At 33.3% G+C, this 19,339-nt stretch overlaps 1 protein-coding gene across 1 annotated transcript in view; it reads left to right on the forward strand.

Moving 5' to 3' along the window:
• The first annotated feature begins 17,871 nt into the window (after positions 1–17,871).
• The window catches only part of LOC143387447 (fibronectin-like), a 143,578-nt gene continuing 142,110 nt past the window's right edge, over positions 17,872–19,339 (forward strand). The window contains 1 exon segment of the mRNA XM_077108255.1: positions 17,872–17,938. Coding sequence (XP_076964370.1) covers positions 17,872–17,938 — 67 coding nt within the window.

The following is a 19,339-nucleotide window of genomic DNA, read 5'->3' on the forward strand; positions in this document are numbered from 1 at the left end:
ATATAGTACATCATTATTTATTAAATAATTAAATTAAAATATTATAAATTGTAAGCTTAAAATCAGACACCAAAATTTTTATTTTTACTTTTAAAAAATTTTTTAGTTGTAAATGGACATAATACCTTTATTTTATTTATTTATGTGATGCTGAGGATCCAACCCAGTGCCCCACACATGCATAGCAAGTTCTTTACCACTAAGCCACAACCCCCCAACCCCAAATTTTTCTTAGTGTAACTCCTACATGTCAGATGAAAACTCCTTTGGAGAGTCAGAAAAAATGTTATTTGCCCGAAGGAAAACATGTTAAAGAATGCAAATATTTATAGAAGTGCTAGAGTCATTCACCTTTATTAGTTCTCAAACAAAAAAAAAACAGAGGAGAAGATAGTGAAGCATTATGTTATGGGCTCTCTTCAATGGTCTTGAAAATTGAAAGCATATGGAAAATGAAAACAAAATCAATACTCTTGTTTTTAGTGATGAGAGGAAAATATTGCTTTTAACAAAAATTTTCAGGATTTTTGTATATACTATTTTTTTTCTTGTAATAAAATTTTTAAACTTCAGAATGAAACGCCAAGGGAAATCCCAGATAATTTCTCCAGGGATGAATATGTTCAACATATACGCCAGTGCTTGAAGCTTTGTATTGATTAAGACAAGACTACCTATTTTGCCCTAGAGTTTTAGAACTGTCTGCCTAATAAGATACCAAAACCAAATGAAGAAGATAAAATCATCCTATGGACCAACCTATTTAGAATTACTAAAATCCAAACTTTGGCAACACCAAATGTTAGAGAGGATATGGAACAACAAGAACTCTCATTCATTGCTGTGGAGAATGCAAAATTGTGCAGCCAGTTAGTTTAGAACATTAATTGTATTGTCTGTTGTATAGCTAAATGAAGTGAAAATGTACAAAAAAAAACTGTACATAGATTCTGAAAAGGCATTCTAATAAAGGATAAAAATATGAACAGTTATGAGAGTTCTGTTGAGAGGGAGAGAGGGTGAATAGATGGGGTAGAGTTCATTTTAAGGCAGCAAGACTGTATGAGACTGTAAAAATGGATGTCATGTATTTCTGAAAACCCATCAACTGCACAACATGAAAAGTAAACCCTAATATGAACTATGGACTTTAGTCAATCATAGTTTATCAATATCAGCTCATCAGTTGTAAGGAAAGGACCATATGAATGCAAGATGCTAATAAGAGAAATTGTGCTAGGAAGAGCAATTACATGGGAACCCTCTTTTCTTTGTGTTCCATGTTTTTAATAAACTTAAAACTGTTCATACAATGAAGTACATCATTTAAAAAGGATTATAAGTCTTATAATATTATCTCTTTTTTAAGTATGGTTGAACATTTCCACAGTAAGATGTTAGAAACATGAAATGAAATAAAACAATTATACTGCTGCATGACATTAGACCGGTTCTTCTCTGTCTCCCACTGTGGTGGACATTGAAGTGAACAGCTGCCATTGTTGGAGGAATGAGGGCTTTCTCTAGAGTCTTTTTTTTCTTGCCGGCACTGAAGAGTAAGTTATGAATCATGCAGCCACAGGATTATGAACTCTGGTGTCACATCTGAAAGATAATCTTGAAGTAGACCTTTCCCAGTTCAAGTCTCCAGATGAGACCAAAGTCCTGGCTGGTGTTAATCAAAGACTTGCAAAGTAAATTTTACAAGGATTCTTGACACAGAGAAACTGTGAGCTAATCAATGTGTTCAGTGTTAAGCTGCTAAAACAATGATTGTACAGTATAGTAGGAAATCTGCAATTGAGGATTTCATTGAAATTTCTTCATCCTATAAAATTGATACAGTTTTGCAAAACTCAGGAATTTTGACAGGACTAGTTTTGGTAATTCATATGCAGCCCTTTGATGATCATTTTAATTAAAACTACTCAATTTTATTTTTGCTGTAGCTATAGGTCAGTCTTTCATCAGTTTATGAACTTTATAAGTTTTCACAGCCCCCAAAGGAAAACAAATAAATTGCTGGCACCTAGATCTCAGATTTCTGATCTCAAGAACTGTAACACGGTGAGTTTCTATTAAGCTACTAAGTTTGTGGGCTTTTACAACTTAATTTAATTTTTTGGTTACATTAGACCTAGGAAACTGAAGTGCTTGGTTGTATGAATGTTTTATTCAACAATAATAACTAATATGAATCAAATATTTAAAATATATCAGATTCTGTTTGGGAGTAGTTTGGGGGAGTATGATTATATTAAACCCTTTTAACAAAAAAGGGAGGTAGATCTTATATTCTTCTTATTATTTTATATATCAAAACCAAGCAGCTCAAAAGTTACATGCAGAAGGTTCACAGTTATTACACATTCCCAAGGATTCTAGAATCTTTACTATTATTTTAATTGAGATACAATTCATATACAATGCAATACATCCATTTAAAATGTACAATTTAACATGTATACAGAGTGGGACAGCCATCTGTGTAACAACAAAAGTTTAGAGTATTTTTACCTCCACTGTCCTTGAACAGTCTCTTCCCTTTCCTCCGATACCTCCAACCCCTTTATGGAAATACCAACTGCTTTTGGTGTTTCTATATTTGACTATTCTGAACAGTTCAGATAGAGGGATCATGAGAATATGTGGATATGTGAGGATATGTGAGCTTTTATGTCTGATTTCATTCACTAAATGAAATTTTTAAATGATTCATCCTTATTGAAACATGTATTGGTGCTTAATCACTTGTTACTGTTGGACAGTATTCTTTGGTACAATATACACTTTTACGTCCATCAGTTGAAGAACATGTAGGTTTTTCCCATGTTGGGTTATTTTGAATGATTTATGTATATTCGTGTACAAGTTTGTGCAATGCACATTTTCTTTTCTTCATTTTTATGGGTATGTTCTTGGAGTGTAATTTGTGGGTCATATGATAATTTTATTTAACTTTGAGAGGAACTGCTGAACTTTTTATTGAAGCTGTTGCAACATGATTTCCCATTAGCAATATATGTGGGTTCTGGTTTCCCTATGTCCTCTTCATGTGTCTTGCTTTTAAAATAATGTTTTATTTCTACGTTTTCCTAAAGGATAATAATATTGAGAATCTTTTCATGAACTTGTCCCTTGGTGTATTTTTCCTGGGTAAATGTCTATCAGACTTTTTTCTCAATTGAAAAAAATAAATGAACTTAGTTTTTCTTTCATTTTATCATTAAAATGAAAAAGTCCTTCAGAAATTTGTTCCAAACATATAAATTCAAATGTTTTCTCCCATTCTATACCTCTGCCTTTTCCCTTTTATAATTGTATCATTGTCAGTAAAATATTTTTAATTTTGAAGAATTCTAACATATGTGTTTTACTCTTCTGTTGTTTGTTATGATGCTTTAACTGGGAAGGCTTTACTTAAAGACTGAAATGACCTTCTCTTGTCTTCATAGATTTAACTTTGAGGTTTACGGTTGCCATCATTTTTTAATTAATATTGTGTGTATGGTAAAATGAAGGGATACAAACTCTTTCTTTTGCATATATATATATAAATATATGCATATATATATATATATATATATATATATATATATATCCACTTGCAGAAAAAAAAAGATTTTCCCCCTTGAATTTTGTTGGCATTTTTGTTGAAAATTCTCTGATCATAATTATTTTTATACTCTCATTTCTATTCCATCAATTCAATTTCTCTCTATGTGTCTAAAGTCTGTCTCCATCACTGTATCTTCACAGAAGTCTTCCAATTTTGTTAATCCTTTACAACTTTTTTAAAAACTCTGTTTCCCCTCAGTTTTACATATGGATTTCAAGATTAATTTCTCAATGATGTAAAAATGGCATATGAGTTATTGATAAACATTGCATTCAGTCAGAAGCGTAATATAGGTGATATTGCCATCTGAACAATTTTAAGCCTTTCAACCATCAAAATGAAGATTTTTAAAAAATCTATTCAGAGCCATAATTTCTGTCAGCAATATTTTATGGTTTTTGTAGTACAGATATGTACATCTTTTGCTGAAATTGTACCTAAATATCTTATTTGTTTTTATCTTATTCTAAATGGAATAGATTTCTTAATTATATTTTAGATTAGTGTTATATGACCTAAAGAGTTAAATCTTACATATGGATCTTACATAAAATAATATAGAATTTTAAAATCATATTTAAAATTTGTTGGTAAGTGATTGAAATGAAGTTAAATATTGCATATTTTTCTTGTATGCATTAATAAAAATTAAATTAGTTTTAATATATTTTTAGTAAATTCATTATTCTACATTTAACATGCAAGTGTAATTTTGCTCTTCTGTTTAAATATGATTCCTTGTGTTCTTCTTGATTATATTAATTTCCTTGCTTGTATTTTCTAACAATATTAAATAAAAATGGGTACAAGAGACATTATGATATTATGAGGATCATATTTATTTTTATTTTTTAATTGATTTTATTTTTTGAATGCACTACAATTCTTATTATGTAGAGAGAGCACAATTTTTCATATCTCTGTTTGTATATAAAATATGTTCAAATCATTTCATGTCGTCATATATGTATTTTGGATAATGATGTCCATAACATTCCACCCTCATTGCTAACCCCCTGCCCCCTCTCTTCCCCTCCTACCCCTCTGGCCTATCTAGAGTATGCCTATTTCTCCCATACTCTCCCTTCCTACTCAACTAGGAGTCACTAGGGAATGGAGTGAAATTTGTGGGTCATATAATAATGTTATTTAACTTTGAGAGAAACTGAAATTCTTTGTTCTGCTTGAACTAGGTTAGAACTAGGAGTCAGTTAACTTATATTGGAAAAAACATTCAACATTTGTCTGTTGGGGATTGGCTAACTACACTTAGATTTATATTCTACAACTCCATCCACTTTCCTGTGAATGCCATGATTTTATTCTCTTTTATTGCTAAGTAATATTTCATTGTGTATATACGCCACATTTTTTAATTCATTAATCTACTGAAGGGCATCTAGGTTGGTTCCACAGTTTAGCTATTGTGAATTGTGCTGCTATAAATATTGATGTGGCTGTGTCCCTGTAGTATGCTCTTTTTAAGTCCTTTGGGTATAGACCGAGCAGGGGATAGCTGGGTCAAATTGTGGTTCCATTCCCAGTTTTCCAAGGAATCTCCACATTACTTTCCTTGTTGGCTCCAACAATTTGCAGTCACAGCAGCAATGTATGAGTGTGCCTTTCCCCCCACATCCTCTCCAACACTTTTTGTTATTTATCTTCATAATAGCTGCCATTCTGACTGGAGTGAGATGCAACTGCTAGTGATGATGAACATTTTTTCTTATATTTGTTGATTGATTGTATATCCTTTTCTGAGAAGTGTCTGTCCAGGTCCTTTGCCCATTTATAGATTGGGTTATTTGGTTTTTGATGCTTAGATTTTGAGTTCTTTATATCTCCTAAAGATTAGTGCTCTATCTGATGAGTGAGGGGAAAAAATTTGCTCCCAAGACGGAGGCTTTCTATTCACCTCACAGATTTTTTTTTTTTTTTTTTTTGCTGAGAAGAAACTTTCTCATTTGAATCCATCCCATTTATTAATTCTTGGTTTTAATTCTTGCACAAATGAGTCTTATTAAGGAAGTTGGGGCCTAATCCCACATGATGGAGATCTGGGTCTACTTTTTCTTCTATTAGATGCAGAGTCTGTGGTTTAATTTCTAGGTCCTTGATCCACTTTGAGTTGAGTTCTGTGCATGGTGAGAGATAGGGGTTTAGTTTCATTTTGTTGCCTATGGATTTCCAGTTTTCCCAGCCCCATTTGTTGAAGAGGCTATCTTTTCTCCAATGCCTGTTTTTGGTGCTTTTGTCTGATATAAGATAACTGTAACTTTGTGGGTTAGTCTCTGTGTCCTCTATTCTGTACCATTCGTCTTCCATTCTGTTTTGGTGCCAATACTATGCTGATTTTGTTACTATTGCTCTGCAGTATATTTTAAGGTCTGGTATAGTGATGCTGCCTGCTTCACTCTTCGTGCTAAGAATTGCTTTAGTTATTCTAGGTTTCTTATATTTCCAGATGAATTTTGGGGATCACATTTAGCACAGACTTTTATTTTGAATTATTTACCTATCACTTAAATTCAGCTTTATTTCATTAATTTGGGGATTTAGGTGTATAATTTATATTCATACATGTTATATCTGTTGAATGAATTGATCCTTTTAATTTCATTTTAAATTGTATTTGGTCTAATATTAGCATACCTATGCTTACTTTATGGCTACTGTTTGCAATATACCATTTCCTCTCTTACCATTATTTTTTTCCCTGCTATCAAGAATATCTTTTGGCCTTTCTCTTTTGACATTTGATCATGATGTGGGTGGGTATAGATATATTCGTTTTCATTCTACTTAGAGTTCACTGTGCTGCTTTCATGAGGGGATCAATGTATTTCATCATATTTGAGAAATTTTTGGCATTTATTTTTCAAAACATTTTCTCTGCTCCTTTGTCCCCTCTTCTGCTAATCCCAATATCTGCATAATGGTGCACTTGATTGTGACCTACATTTTTCTGAGGTTTGTTCATTCTTCTTCTTCTTGCCATTCTTTAGATTGCATAATACCCATATATCTTCAAATTGTACAACTCTTTGTTCTGCCAGTTAGAAATCACTGTTCAGTTTCCTTCTTAATTCTTCATTTGTTTTATTATACATTATACTTCCAGAATTTTTTAATAATTTATATCTCTTCAGTTTATTCTCTATTTGATGTGACATTGTTAATAATTTTCTTTCTATTTTAAAAAATAATCAATTATTTTAGATAACTAAACTAATAATTATCATAGTTTCTTTGAATTATTTTTTTTGCTAACTCTATACATGGCTTTTCTCAAAGGTACTTTTCCTCTGTATGCTGTTTTTCTAGTACATTGGTTACTATTACTTTCTTTATATATCATTAATATTTAAAGCTAGTTTTGATGCATTATTTTAACTTCAGATACTGATTTGGGGGGCTCTCTCGGACTTGCATGCTTTTGTTTGTTTTTCTTGCTTTTCATATAGTAACTTGGCTAGAATTACTTAGTGCAATTTGTGTCTACTGCAATGTCCAGCCACAGATATCACTTCCCACAAAGCACAGCTAGGTATACACACAGAGTCAACCTAACCACATTTACCCACCCTCACCCAAGGAATACAAGACTTTTTTTGTGGATCAACTTCTTTAATTCTTTCTTTGATTTCTTTGTTGAGTTTCTGGCTGGTTAATTTTCCTTGATATCACACCAAGACATTAACATACACTAATTGACAGCTGATTGTTCTATTATTTCCAGCAATGGTGGTACTTTTGTGATTTTCTCTGAACACAGGTTTCTTAACTCTCTTTTCTTCCTCCTATTATTTTTTTAGTGAGTCACTTCTTGTTTTTCTAGTGCTACAAGTCTCCTATGAATTGCTTCAACACCAAAAAATGTCATTGTTTTAGAGATCTCTTGGGCTAGAACATTTTTTTCATACTATCTTCCAAAATAAAGTCAACCCTTTTGGGTAGAACTATAGAATTCTTCATTCTTGCAATTGGCTTCCTTCCTTGGCAGAAACCCCATGCCAGTATACTAGAGCTAGTGATCTGGATAGAAACCTGATTTTCCTGGAATTCCACCTTTGCTCTACAAGTAGGGCCATAAGTGGGGATGATAGCCCCATGTCTTCTTGGCATCCAGCATGAAATATCTACTTTATGAATAATTTGGAGGAAAAAGATTTGTACCTACAATTGTTGTCCTGCCATGGTTGGGCTGGACCTTCCACCTGTAAGTGGGAACTGGTTAGAATACAGGAGTCCCAGATCTCTGCTTTTAATAGAGCTTCTACAACTTGAGGTTAAGGCAATAAGAAGGCAGGAACTTGTCCTTTGCAGTAAGAAAATCATGCAAGGCTGGGAATAGGGAAAATACATTGCTATCTTCTTAGTTCATCACTTTAGTAGAACTTTTTCACACTGAATTGTGGAGGCTGATGTAGGAAAGAGGTTGTGGTTCAAATGTTCTCATCAGTCCTACATGAGAAGGGTTGAAAAGGTCTATTTTAGTCTTAGGAATGTCACACAAGACTTATTACCTCACTAAATAGAAACCCATCCATTTGTTTGGACAAATTTTTATTGCATTACACAGACTAGAAGACACAATATCCTCCAGACAAAACTCTATAGTTTCTGCCTCAAGTGACACTTCCATTCAAAGTATAGTTGGAACTTAAATGTTCAGAGAACTGGAATTTCATAGAACACATTCTATACTTTATTTTGTGCCAGATTTACTATTTGTAAAAAAAATGTTGTTCTTTCAAGATATCATAATATTAAAGTAGTGGGAAATAGGTAGTTATAATTTTTGTATTTCTTTGATGATTAGGTACCAATGAAAACTAGGATCTATCATGTTTACTTACACTTAGTTCAGTTTGCACAGTAGAAAATGCAGACAACAGTTCATTTACATCTTCTCTAAATGAGTCTTCTGGCCTCTCAATATACCATAACATGAGGCAATTCCCTTTAATTATAAAATAAAATGAATGAATACTTAAGCCTGCATTGCATCTTGGTAAATAGTAAAGAAACATACTTTAGAAAATTAATGTGTTCATTTTGAATAAATTCACTTATGTTGACTATAGTGTAAAAAATTTTATATTTCTATGTGTATAATTCATATTATGTTCAATTAACATTTTCTTTACTTTTTTTTGAATAGTCTATGTTTTCATTCTTTGATGTTATGACATCACTGAGCAAAAACGTACTGAGAATATAATCCTATTCAATAATGAATTAACCAGTTATATATCAAATGCCCAACATAGTGGCAATAAAAAATTCTTTAATCTAGTTTGGAATATAAAACTGAAATATGTAGTCATCCTTGGTCGAACATCAGTGACTTATTGAAGGTCAAATGTACATAAAGTCCTGTAAAGGCATCCTTGCATTGAAGGGATTTGATCTATTGTATAGATGACTCTTAAAAAATCTGTCATTCACAATTTGAGACAGCAAAAATAGAACACATAGCAAATTCTCAAAAACTCACTGACTTGATTTTTATAGCCTCATTCTCCATGAAATACAATGTCAATGACTTTGTTGGATTTCAATGCTTTAGTCCACTTTTTGGAATAGGACCATGGTGCATCATGTATGCTCAATACTTTTTCAATAAAGAAATGAACAGCTATGCATTGTTGTTTACACATACACACACATGAACACTTATTACATGCTCCCATACTCTACTCCTAGTTTGTCTTTGAGTGGCTGTATTTGTAATTTCTGTAGTAATTAGCAATTACAGTAAAACTAGAGGAGTACTTATGTGTGCTTGACCAGAAAAAAAAAAAAACAACTATTGATCACTACTGATCTTTTTAGGCTCATAAGCAATTATAGATTTCAACACTCTTTTACAAGTTGTTACTTGTATTCTTTACGAATTTTTTACATTAAGTGCTTCAATGTGTGCTTTTTCAAGAAATTCATTGTTACCATCTTTGAAAACAGGGATGCACTGTATCCTAAGTGAAGAGATAATATCAAATTTGATTAAAATTACCTTTTGGTAAGATTTTCAACCTGTCTTGCCACTTTTCTTACTCTATCCCCCTATCATAATAAACTTAGCAAAAATTTTAAGACATCATAGCTTAATCTTGTCTTTTATTATTTTTAATAGATAGTTGTTTCATATTTTTAAAACTCTGCTGATTTTATATGTCAGTGATTAAAGCTGAGGTTTCATTGTCTGAAATTCATCACAGACCTAATTCAAGGACCTTGAAGAAGGTTTTGCAATGTGTCCAAAGAACCACATGGTTTGGTACAGTTTGAAAAAGTAAGATACATCAACTACAATTAGTTCATATTCTAAGCTATTTCCATTCCAGCTTTTTATGCAACATTAGCATTCTTGAGAGCAGATGAATAGAAAATAAGTGAGGTATACATTTAGTTTGTGCTGAGTTGAATATATATTTTTGAGGCTAAATGTTACATTAAGTATAAAGTTAAATTATTATTACCCATCTGAGCAAATATATGATATCTAGGAATATTTTGAGCTCATTATCTTGGCTCAGTTGATAACTTCACATGCAGATACAGCACTCAAATTCATACTGCTGTTTGAACTGGGAGTTTATGGGCAAATAAGTGGATACAAAGTTTACAATGCACTAAGAGGAAAGCTCAGTTTTGAAAAACACTTCCAAATTCATAGTGTATCTATGCTAATTGAGTTTTTCCCCAAATATTCCTAGTAATTAGTGGTTTGCAAATCTGAGGGTTTTCTAAAATAATAAGACAACAAGTTGATAACAGAGGTATGGCCTCTTTCTGAATTTTGGTGTGTGGTCATTTTTAGCTTTTGAAAAAAGATAAAATGTGTTACATATTTTCTCATCATAATAAGTTATTTGGGTGAATGTAATATTGGGTTATTTTCTTTAAAGAAGTAAACAAAATGAGAAAAATTTCAGAGTCCACAAAATTAGGATTCATTACTGATAAAATTATTATAATTTTTGACAAGTTTTTGTTTTTAAACAGGAGAAAGAGAGCAAAGATTAACATGTACTATTCATGTAACATATACTCTGGGAGAATTTTTCATTGTATAAATCTATTTTGTTTTGTAGGATAAAGTTAAGTCTAACTATTATGTAAGATAAAAGCTTGCTTAATTCTTATGTGATTACATGCAAAGTGTAGATGAAAAGAATGCTACTTATACATTTTTATTGATTTACTCTTAGAAAGATAAATAATGTTAAACTCTGTAGAAAACATAGTTATTTATTGACTTCTCAATTTTAGTGATTAGGCATCTCATGCATATGTTAGTATGAAATTGAATTTCCTCCCTAGTTTAATATTTGCATTTATTTCATGTATAATAGTGGCCATTTTTAAATTTAATATAATACTTCCTTTAGAAGAGAAATTTGAGTAAATTAAAAATCTGTGGCTACTTTCCCATTTTTTCATTAAAAATCATAATATTTCATATTATGTTAATATATTATTGTTTATATTCTAAAATCATCTAACCAAAGCTTTATTAATAGGTAAAAGGGAGGACTGGGGGTGTGGCTCATGTGGTAACATGCTTGCCTGGCATGCGTGCGGCCCGGGCTCGATCCTCAGCACCACATACAAACAAAGATGTTGTATCCGCCGAAAACTAAAAAAAAATTAATATTAAAATTCTCTGTCTCTCTCTCTCTCTCTCTCTCTCTTAAAAAAACATAGGTAAAAGGGAAACAATTATTATGATTAAATTTTACCTTTTGACACTATAAAGAAAAACCTAACGCTTACTTGATGACACCCTCTCTTTTACAATTCTATTAATCATCAATAACTTTTGTTGTTGTTGTTTTGTTATTTGAATCTAGGTATTAAACCCAAAGACACTTTAACACTGAGCTATATCCCCAGCCCCTTTTAATTTTTTTTTTGACAGGATTTTGCTAAAATGCTTAGGCCTTGCTAAGTTCCCAAGGTTGGCCTAGTACTTGCAATTCTCCTGTATCACAGGTATGTGTTACCTCAACTACCTGGCTGCTCACCAATTACTGGAAATAATATTTGCTAAGTGCAAGGTACGTTTACATGTGATTGCCATGTATTAATTAATTTAATTTCTACAAATACTCTGAGAGGTAAGAATACTCTCACTTCTGACAGTACGATAGTATAATACAGAGATAAGGTAATATAATATAATTTCAAAACTTGTGAAAAGTTTTGCAGTTTGTAGATGTCATTTGTGGTCAGGATCTGAACACAGAGGGACTGGTTTGAGTGTCCAAGAACTTAACTACCCTGTTTTGACTTTTGATTATGTAACTATTACTCCTAAAAAATATTCTCCCATTTGATCACCTCTTGTTATTGTTATTGTTATTATTATGGTCCAGGTTTAGCACGTCTTTTGCTTGAAATCTCTTTTCTTATTATAGACTTCTATTACAAATACAAAATATTGGGTGCCTTAGGTAGCAAGATACTTATTTCTCACAGTTCTAGAGACCAAGAAGTCCAAGACCTAGCTGTCAGAAGGTTTTATTGTTGATGAATTCTCTCTTTGTAGCTTTCAGAAGTTCACCTTCTTGGAATGTCCTCAAATTGTGGGGAGAAATTGAGATCTCATCTCTCTTAATTTTCTTATAAGGATACCCATAATGTTATAGAGGTTATTTCCTCAGGACCTCACTTAAACTAAATAATCTTCCCAAAGCGCCATGTTATAATAGTGTTGAATTGGACATTACAATTTTGACTTACAAAGTTGGGGAATTGCAAACATTCAGTCCATAATACATCCTAAATGAGCTCTTTTCATTTATTCTTTCCTTTAATCTAATCTATGCACAATGACTAAGTAATATTTTAAATAGGTTGATTTTTATCACATCACTCAGCTAAAACTTCAGGATAAAGTAGAAAAACAAACAACAAAACAACAAACAAACAAAAACCCTGAACTTTATTTGCAAGACACTGTATAACCTGGTCCTTTAGCAAGACTCTCATCCCTTTCTTTCACTCTGCCTCTCTGTTCTCCACTTTACCCTCAGTGTGCCTTAGTTATATAAGATAATCTGTTCATTATTTATGCTCGATGGAATTAGCCAATTGCAGTAAGACAAATACCACATCTTATCACATGTATACGGGATCTAAAATAACCAAAGTCATAGAAGCAGAGAGTAAAATGGTTTGTATAGAGATTGAAGATGGGGAGTTGATGATCAAATAGAGTTCTTAGAAGGTATCCTTGAGACCTCAAAGAATATATTTTTGAATATTCTCACCACAAAATGGCAAGTATTCTATGTGATAGATACGTTAAATAGGTTGATTTAGTTATTTCACTCTGTATTCATGAATCATGATATCACTTTTTACATCATAAATATGTACAGTTATAAATTGTCAGTCTATAATAAAATCTTTAAGAATAAAGAAACTGCTAAAATCCTTTTTTTAACTCAATCAAGGTGTGTATGGGAGCATATTCTTTTAACAAAAGAGGCAGAAGAATAAATAACTGAAATTCATATAATATGATAAATAGCATACAAGCATATTCAAATACAGGTGTCACAGAGTACAGTTTTTATAAAATATTTGGAATGGGAAAAAAGTATCTTAACTGTAATTTAAACAAACTTGACTTTGTTAGTTTCAGAAATTCTTGTAGTAAAGAACATGGGAAATGGGAGTGGGTTGAGTATCAAAGCTTTTTTAACTTCCTTTATATGGCAAGAGTCTTGATTTAAGTTTATTTTTCTTATTGGAGAAAATGTTATTTTTATGAGATATAAACAACTCTTTGTCCTTGAGAAGACAAAAAAATCAAGAATTCCACTACTTGCCAATAGTAATCAAGTGTTCTATTGTTGAGCTGTTCTTATTTTCATTGTCACTCTTTGTTGTTCTTTTAATAAGCATCGAATGGTATTACATTATCTCTTAGAAAAAAAATCCAGAATTCCTAAATGAATTGTTCTTTGAAAGCAAATGTGAAGAGTTTTCACAGGTGGTAGAATTTACTCACAACAATGACTGCTAAGTTTTTGTGGAAAAAAAAGTGTACACAGAAATTAGAGGGTTTAAATACAGAAAGTTATAACCCATGTAATTATTTTTTGTAAAAATATAATTTTCCTTTTCTTCTTTTTCCCATACTTATTTTTATCTAGTTAGTTATTTAACTTAATTTCTTGCAGTTGCACACAATGGTGAGATTCACTGTGTTATATACATATATGCACATAGGAAAGTTGTGTTTGATTCATTCTACTGTTTTTCTTTTTCCTAACCTCCCTGCCCTTCATTCCCATGTGTCTAATCCACTGAACTTCTATCCCCTTTTCCCCTATCCTTATTGTGAGTTAGCTTCCACCAATCAGAGAAAAATTTTGAGCTTTGGTTTTTTGTATTTACTTATTTCACTTAGAATGGTAGTTTCCAGAGCCATTTATTTACCAGAAAATATCATGAAATCATTCTTTTGGATGGTGAGTAATGCTCCATTATATATATACACTACATATTTTATTCTTTTATCAGTTGAAGGGCACCTAGATGACTCCATAGCTTAGCTATTGTGAATTGTGCTGCCATATACATTAATGTGGCTGTGCCACTCTAGTATATAGATTTTAAATCCTTTGGATATATAATAAAGAGTGGAGTAACTGGGTCAACTGGTGGTTCTGTTTTTAGATTTTTAAGAAATCGCCATGCTTCTTTTCATACTGGTGGCACCAATTTGTGCAACATCATCATCATCACCAATATTTATAGGTACTTGTATTCTTACCTTTTTAAATTTATTGTTATTCTAATTAGTTATATATGACAACAGAATGCCTTACAATTTATAATACAAATATAGAGCACACTTTTTCATATCTCTGGTTGTATATAAAGTAGATTCACACCATGCGTGTCTTCATACATGTATTTAGGGTAATGATACCCATCTTATTCCACCATCTTTCTACCCTCATGCTCTTTCCCTTCTCCTCCCACTCCTTTTACCTATCTAGAGTTCATCTAATCCTCCCATGCTCCCCCTTCCAACCCCACTTTGAAGAACCCTCCTTATATCAAAGATAACTAACATTCAGCATTTGGTTTTGGGGGATCGGCTAACTTCCCTTAGAATTATATTCTACAACTCTATCCATTTACCTGCAAATGCCATGATTTTATTCTCTTTTATTGCTGAGTAATATCCAATTGTGTATATATATCACATTTTCTTTATCCACTCATTTCCTGAAGGGTATCTAATTTGTTCCACAGTTTAGCTATTGTGAATTGTGCTGCTATAAACATTGATGTGGCTGCGTCCCTGTAGTATGCAGTTTTTAAGTCCTTTGGGTATGGACTGAGAAGTGGGATACCCGGTTCAAATTGTGAGTCCATTCCCAACTTTCCAAGGAATCTACATACTGCTTTCCATACTGACTGCAACAATTTGCAGTCATACCAGGAATGTATGAGTGTGAATTTTTCCCCACATCCTTGCCAACACTTATTGTTGTTTGTATTCTTAATAGCTGCCAAGAATGCAGTGAGATGAAATCTTACAGTAGTTTTGATTTGCATTGCTCTAATTGCTACAGATGTTGAACATTTTTTTCATATTTTATTGATTATCTATTATATTCTGAGAAGTGTCCAGTTCCTGAGTTCATTTATTGATTGGGTTATTTGTTATCTTTGTATTAAGATTTTTGAATTCTTTATGTATTCTAGAGATTAGTACTCTATCTGATGTGCATGTGGTAAAAATTTGCTTGAATTCTGTTGGCTCTCTATTCACCTCACTGATTGTGTCTTTTGTTAAGAAGAAGGTTTTGAGTTTGTATGCATCCAATTTATTCATTCTTGATTTTAATTCTTATGCTTTAGGATTCTAATAGGCACCTAATAATCTAATAGGTACCTAATAGGCCTATAAGAGTTTAATAGTTTCTAATAGAGTCTAATAGGGGTATAATAGGTGCTATTGGGGCCTAATGTGACATGATGGAGATTTGGGCCTACATTTTCTTCTAATTACCACATTGTCTCTGATTTAATTCCTAGGTCTTTGATCCACTTTGAGATGAGTTTTTTGCAGGGTGAGAGATAATTTCATTTTGTTGCATATGGATTTTTAGTTTTTCCAACACCATTTGTTGAAGAGGCTTTCCTTTCTCCAATGTATGTTTTTGGCGCCTTTTTCTAATATAAGATAACTGTAATTATGTGAGTTAGTCTTTGTGTCCTCTGTTCTGTACCATTGGTCTACCATTCTCTTTTGGTGCTAATACCATGCTGTTTTTTTTTTAACTATTACTCTGTAGTATAGTTTAAGGTCTGGTATGTATAGTGATGCAACCTGCTTTACTCTTCTTGCTAAGGATTTCTTTATCTATTCTGGATCTCTTATTTTTCCAGATGAATTTCATGACTGCTTTTTCTATTTATATGAGGAATGTCATTGGGATTTTGATTGGGATTTCATTAAATCTATATGGGGCTTTTGGTAGTATGGCCATTTTGAATTGGCAGTCACTCTGTTGAGTTAGCAGCTGCTGGGGATTGGGGGGAACTAGAAAACCATGGGTACCTGGATATCTGGTGTTCCACAGAGTTGCCCAACTTAAGATGGTAATAGAGATGACCCAAGATGGAGACAGGGGTGGGTGTGGGTTGGGGGGGTAATAGCGTTGGGCAATACACGCAGAGACAAGCTCTGTGGTGTGCAGTGCTGTGGCTGTTTGCCACAGTCCGGCTGTAGCAAAATAACTGGGGGGTGGGGGTGACGAGCAACTTGTGTACATTGATACAGCAGGAGTGGGAGTCGATTATTTTTTATTTTATTTTATTTTATTTTTTTCATCTTTCATACATTTGATTCAAGTGAGTAGTGCACTTCCATTTTTACCCCAAATACAAATTGCAGAATCACATCAGTTACACATTCACAATGTTTACATAATGCCATATTAGTGACTGTTGTATTCTGCTGCCTTTCCTATCCCCTACTATCCCCCCTCCCCTCCCCTCCCATCGTCCCTCTCTACCTCATCTGTTGTTGTTCATTTCTCTCCCTCCCCCCCTTTCCCCTCACAACCTCATATATGTGATTTCGTATAACGATGAGGGTTTCCTTCCGTTTCTATGCAATTTCCCTTCTCTCTCCCTTTCCCTCCCATCAATCATCTCAGTTTAATGTTAATCTTTTCCTGATGCTCTTTCCCCCTGCTCAGTTCTTAGTTGCTCTCCTTAAATCAAAGAAGACATTTGGCATTTGTTTTTTAAGGATTGGCTAGCTTCACTTAGCATAATCTGCTCTAATGCTATCCATTTCCCTGCAAATTCCATGATTTTGTCATTTTTTAGTGCTGAATAATACTCCATTGTGTATAGATGCCACATTTTTTTTATCCATTCATCTATTGAAGGGCATCTAGGTTGGTTCCACAGTCTAGTTATTGTGAATTGTGCTGCTATGATCATTGATGTGGCAGTATCCCTATAGTATGCTCTTTTAAGGTCCTCAGGGAATAGTCCAAGGAGGGCAATAGCTGGATCAAATGGTGGTTCCATTCCCAGCTTTCCCAGGAATCTCCATACTGCTTTCCATACTGGCCGCACCAATTTGCAGTCCCACCAGCAATGTACAAGTGTACCCTTTTCCCCACATCCTCGCCAGCACTTATTGTTGTTTGACTTCCTAATGGCTGCCAATCTTACTGGAGTGAGATGGTATCTTAGGGTGGTTTTGATTTGCATTTCTCTGACTGCTAGAGATGGTGAGCATTTTTTCATGTACTTATTGATTGATTGTATGTCCTCTTCTGAGAAGTGTCTGTTCAGGTCCTTGGCCCATTTGTTGATTAGGTTATTTGTTATCTTATTGTTTAATTTTTTGAGTTCTTTGTATATTCTGGAAATTAGGGCTCTATCTGAAGTGTGAGGAGTAAAGATTTGTTCCCAGGATGTAGGGGAGCCGATTATTGTAGGACAGGAAGGGTATATATACATTACACACAGCTTATCTTAATTAACATAAACTAGATACAGCAGTCAACCAATAAGGAATCTCCTCACTTAATGGCTCGCTGGCATCACTTCACAAACCACTCCCTCTGGCAAAATGCCAGGCGCCATCTTGATTTGTTTACAGACCCTAATGTTAGGGTCTGTAAACAAGTCCTGTTAGGGTCTATAAACAAGTTTCTGTGTGTGGATAGTGATGAGTGTCCTGCATTGGAGCAATGTCTGGGAATTCTGTGATGGTGCTGATGCTGGTGATCCCACTAAATCCCCTGGAGTCTTGCATGGGTAAGTTGTAACAGGTCCTGTTCTAAAATTGAGTCTTGGAGCCCTGTGCGTGGCATGGCAGTGTGATTCCTGCGCAGAATCAGCTGTGGAGGGGTCCTTTATCATTCTCAGCAAAGCAGTATTTCCACTAGTTAAGACCCAGGTCACAGAGCCACACAGAATACTGCCTCCCTCTGGCCCATCATCTTCCATCCCCTATAACTTGTATTCTTAATAATTGCCATTCTGACTGGAGTGAGATGGATTCTCAGTGTAGTTTTAATTTTCATTTCTATACTTGCTAGAGATTATAAATATTTTAAATATTTTTTTACCCTTCATATTTCTTTTTTTGAGAAGTGTCTATTTAGTTCATTTGCCCATTTATTCATTGGGACATTAATATATATTTTAGTGTTAAGCTTTTTGAGTTCTTTATATATCCTGGAAATTAATGCCCTATCTCAGGTGTAGGTGGGAAACATTTTCTCCCACTCTGTAGTCTTGTTTCTTTCTTCACACTCTTGATGTTCTCCTTTTCTGTGAAGAAGCTTTTTGGTTCCATGGCATTCCATTTATTGATTTTTAAATTTTACTTCTTGTTCTTTAGGAGTCTTGTTAAGAAATTCATTTCCTGAACCATCATGTTGGAAAGTTGGGCCTAAATTTTGTTCTAGTAGGTGCAAGGTTTCAGGTTTATTTCCTAGATTCTTGATCCACTTTGAGTTGAATTTGTGCAGGGTGAGAGAGAGGTGTTAAATTTCATTCTGCTTTGTAGGAATTTCCGGTTTTCCCTGCATGATTCGTTGAAAAATACAATCTTTTCTCCAATGCATGTTTTTGATGCCTTTGTCTAGTATGAGATAACTGGATTCATGTGGTTTTATCTCTTGTTCATAAACTCAAGTGACTCATGGTCTTCAATGAAATATTTAGTGATTCTTCTCATCCACTCTAATAGAAATGACATGCTCATATCAGGAACAATTTTTAAGTTAAAGAGTTATACAATCATCTTAGAAAAATCCTCATGAGAATTCTATAAGTCATAGTGCTGTTGTGAAATATGCTTTTAGAGTTTTTTAGAGTAAGACATTTAATGGTGCTTGTAAAATCCATTCTTCCTTATGAAAGCCTATTTATGGAGAGTGTCTAGAAACATTTCCTAGATTCATTGATGTTTCCTTGTCTTATTAAAATGTTAAGTTCTTCAAACATCAGCAATAAACTTTTTCTAAAAAAACTTAATTAAAATGCTTCAAGATGCAAAGTTTTTTTTTAATGTATGTATCATGGATAGAAGTGCTTTTTCTTATACCAAGGGGCATAGTGGCATGCAGCTTAAATAAAATCATTTTTACCAGCTTCATCATATATAAGTACCATTTGTAGCATCAGATGAGTCCAAATGTCTTGAGAACT

Source organism: Callospermophilus lateralis, unplaced genomic scaffold (genome assembly GCF_048772815.1).
Source record: "Callospermophilus lateralis isolate mCalLat2 unplaced genomic scaffold, mCalLat2.hap1 Scaffold_286, whole genome shotgun sequence".
NCBI lineage: Eukaryota > Metazoa > Chordata > Mammalia > Rodentia > Sciuridae > Callospermophilus > Callospermophilus lateralis.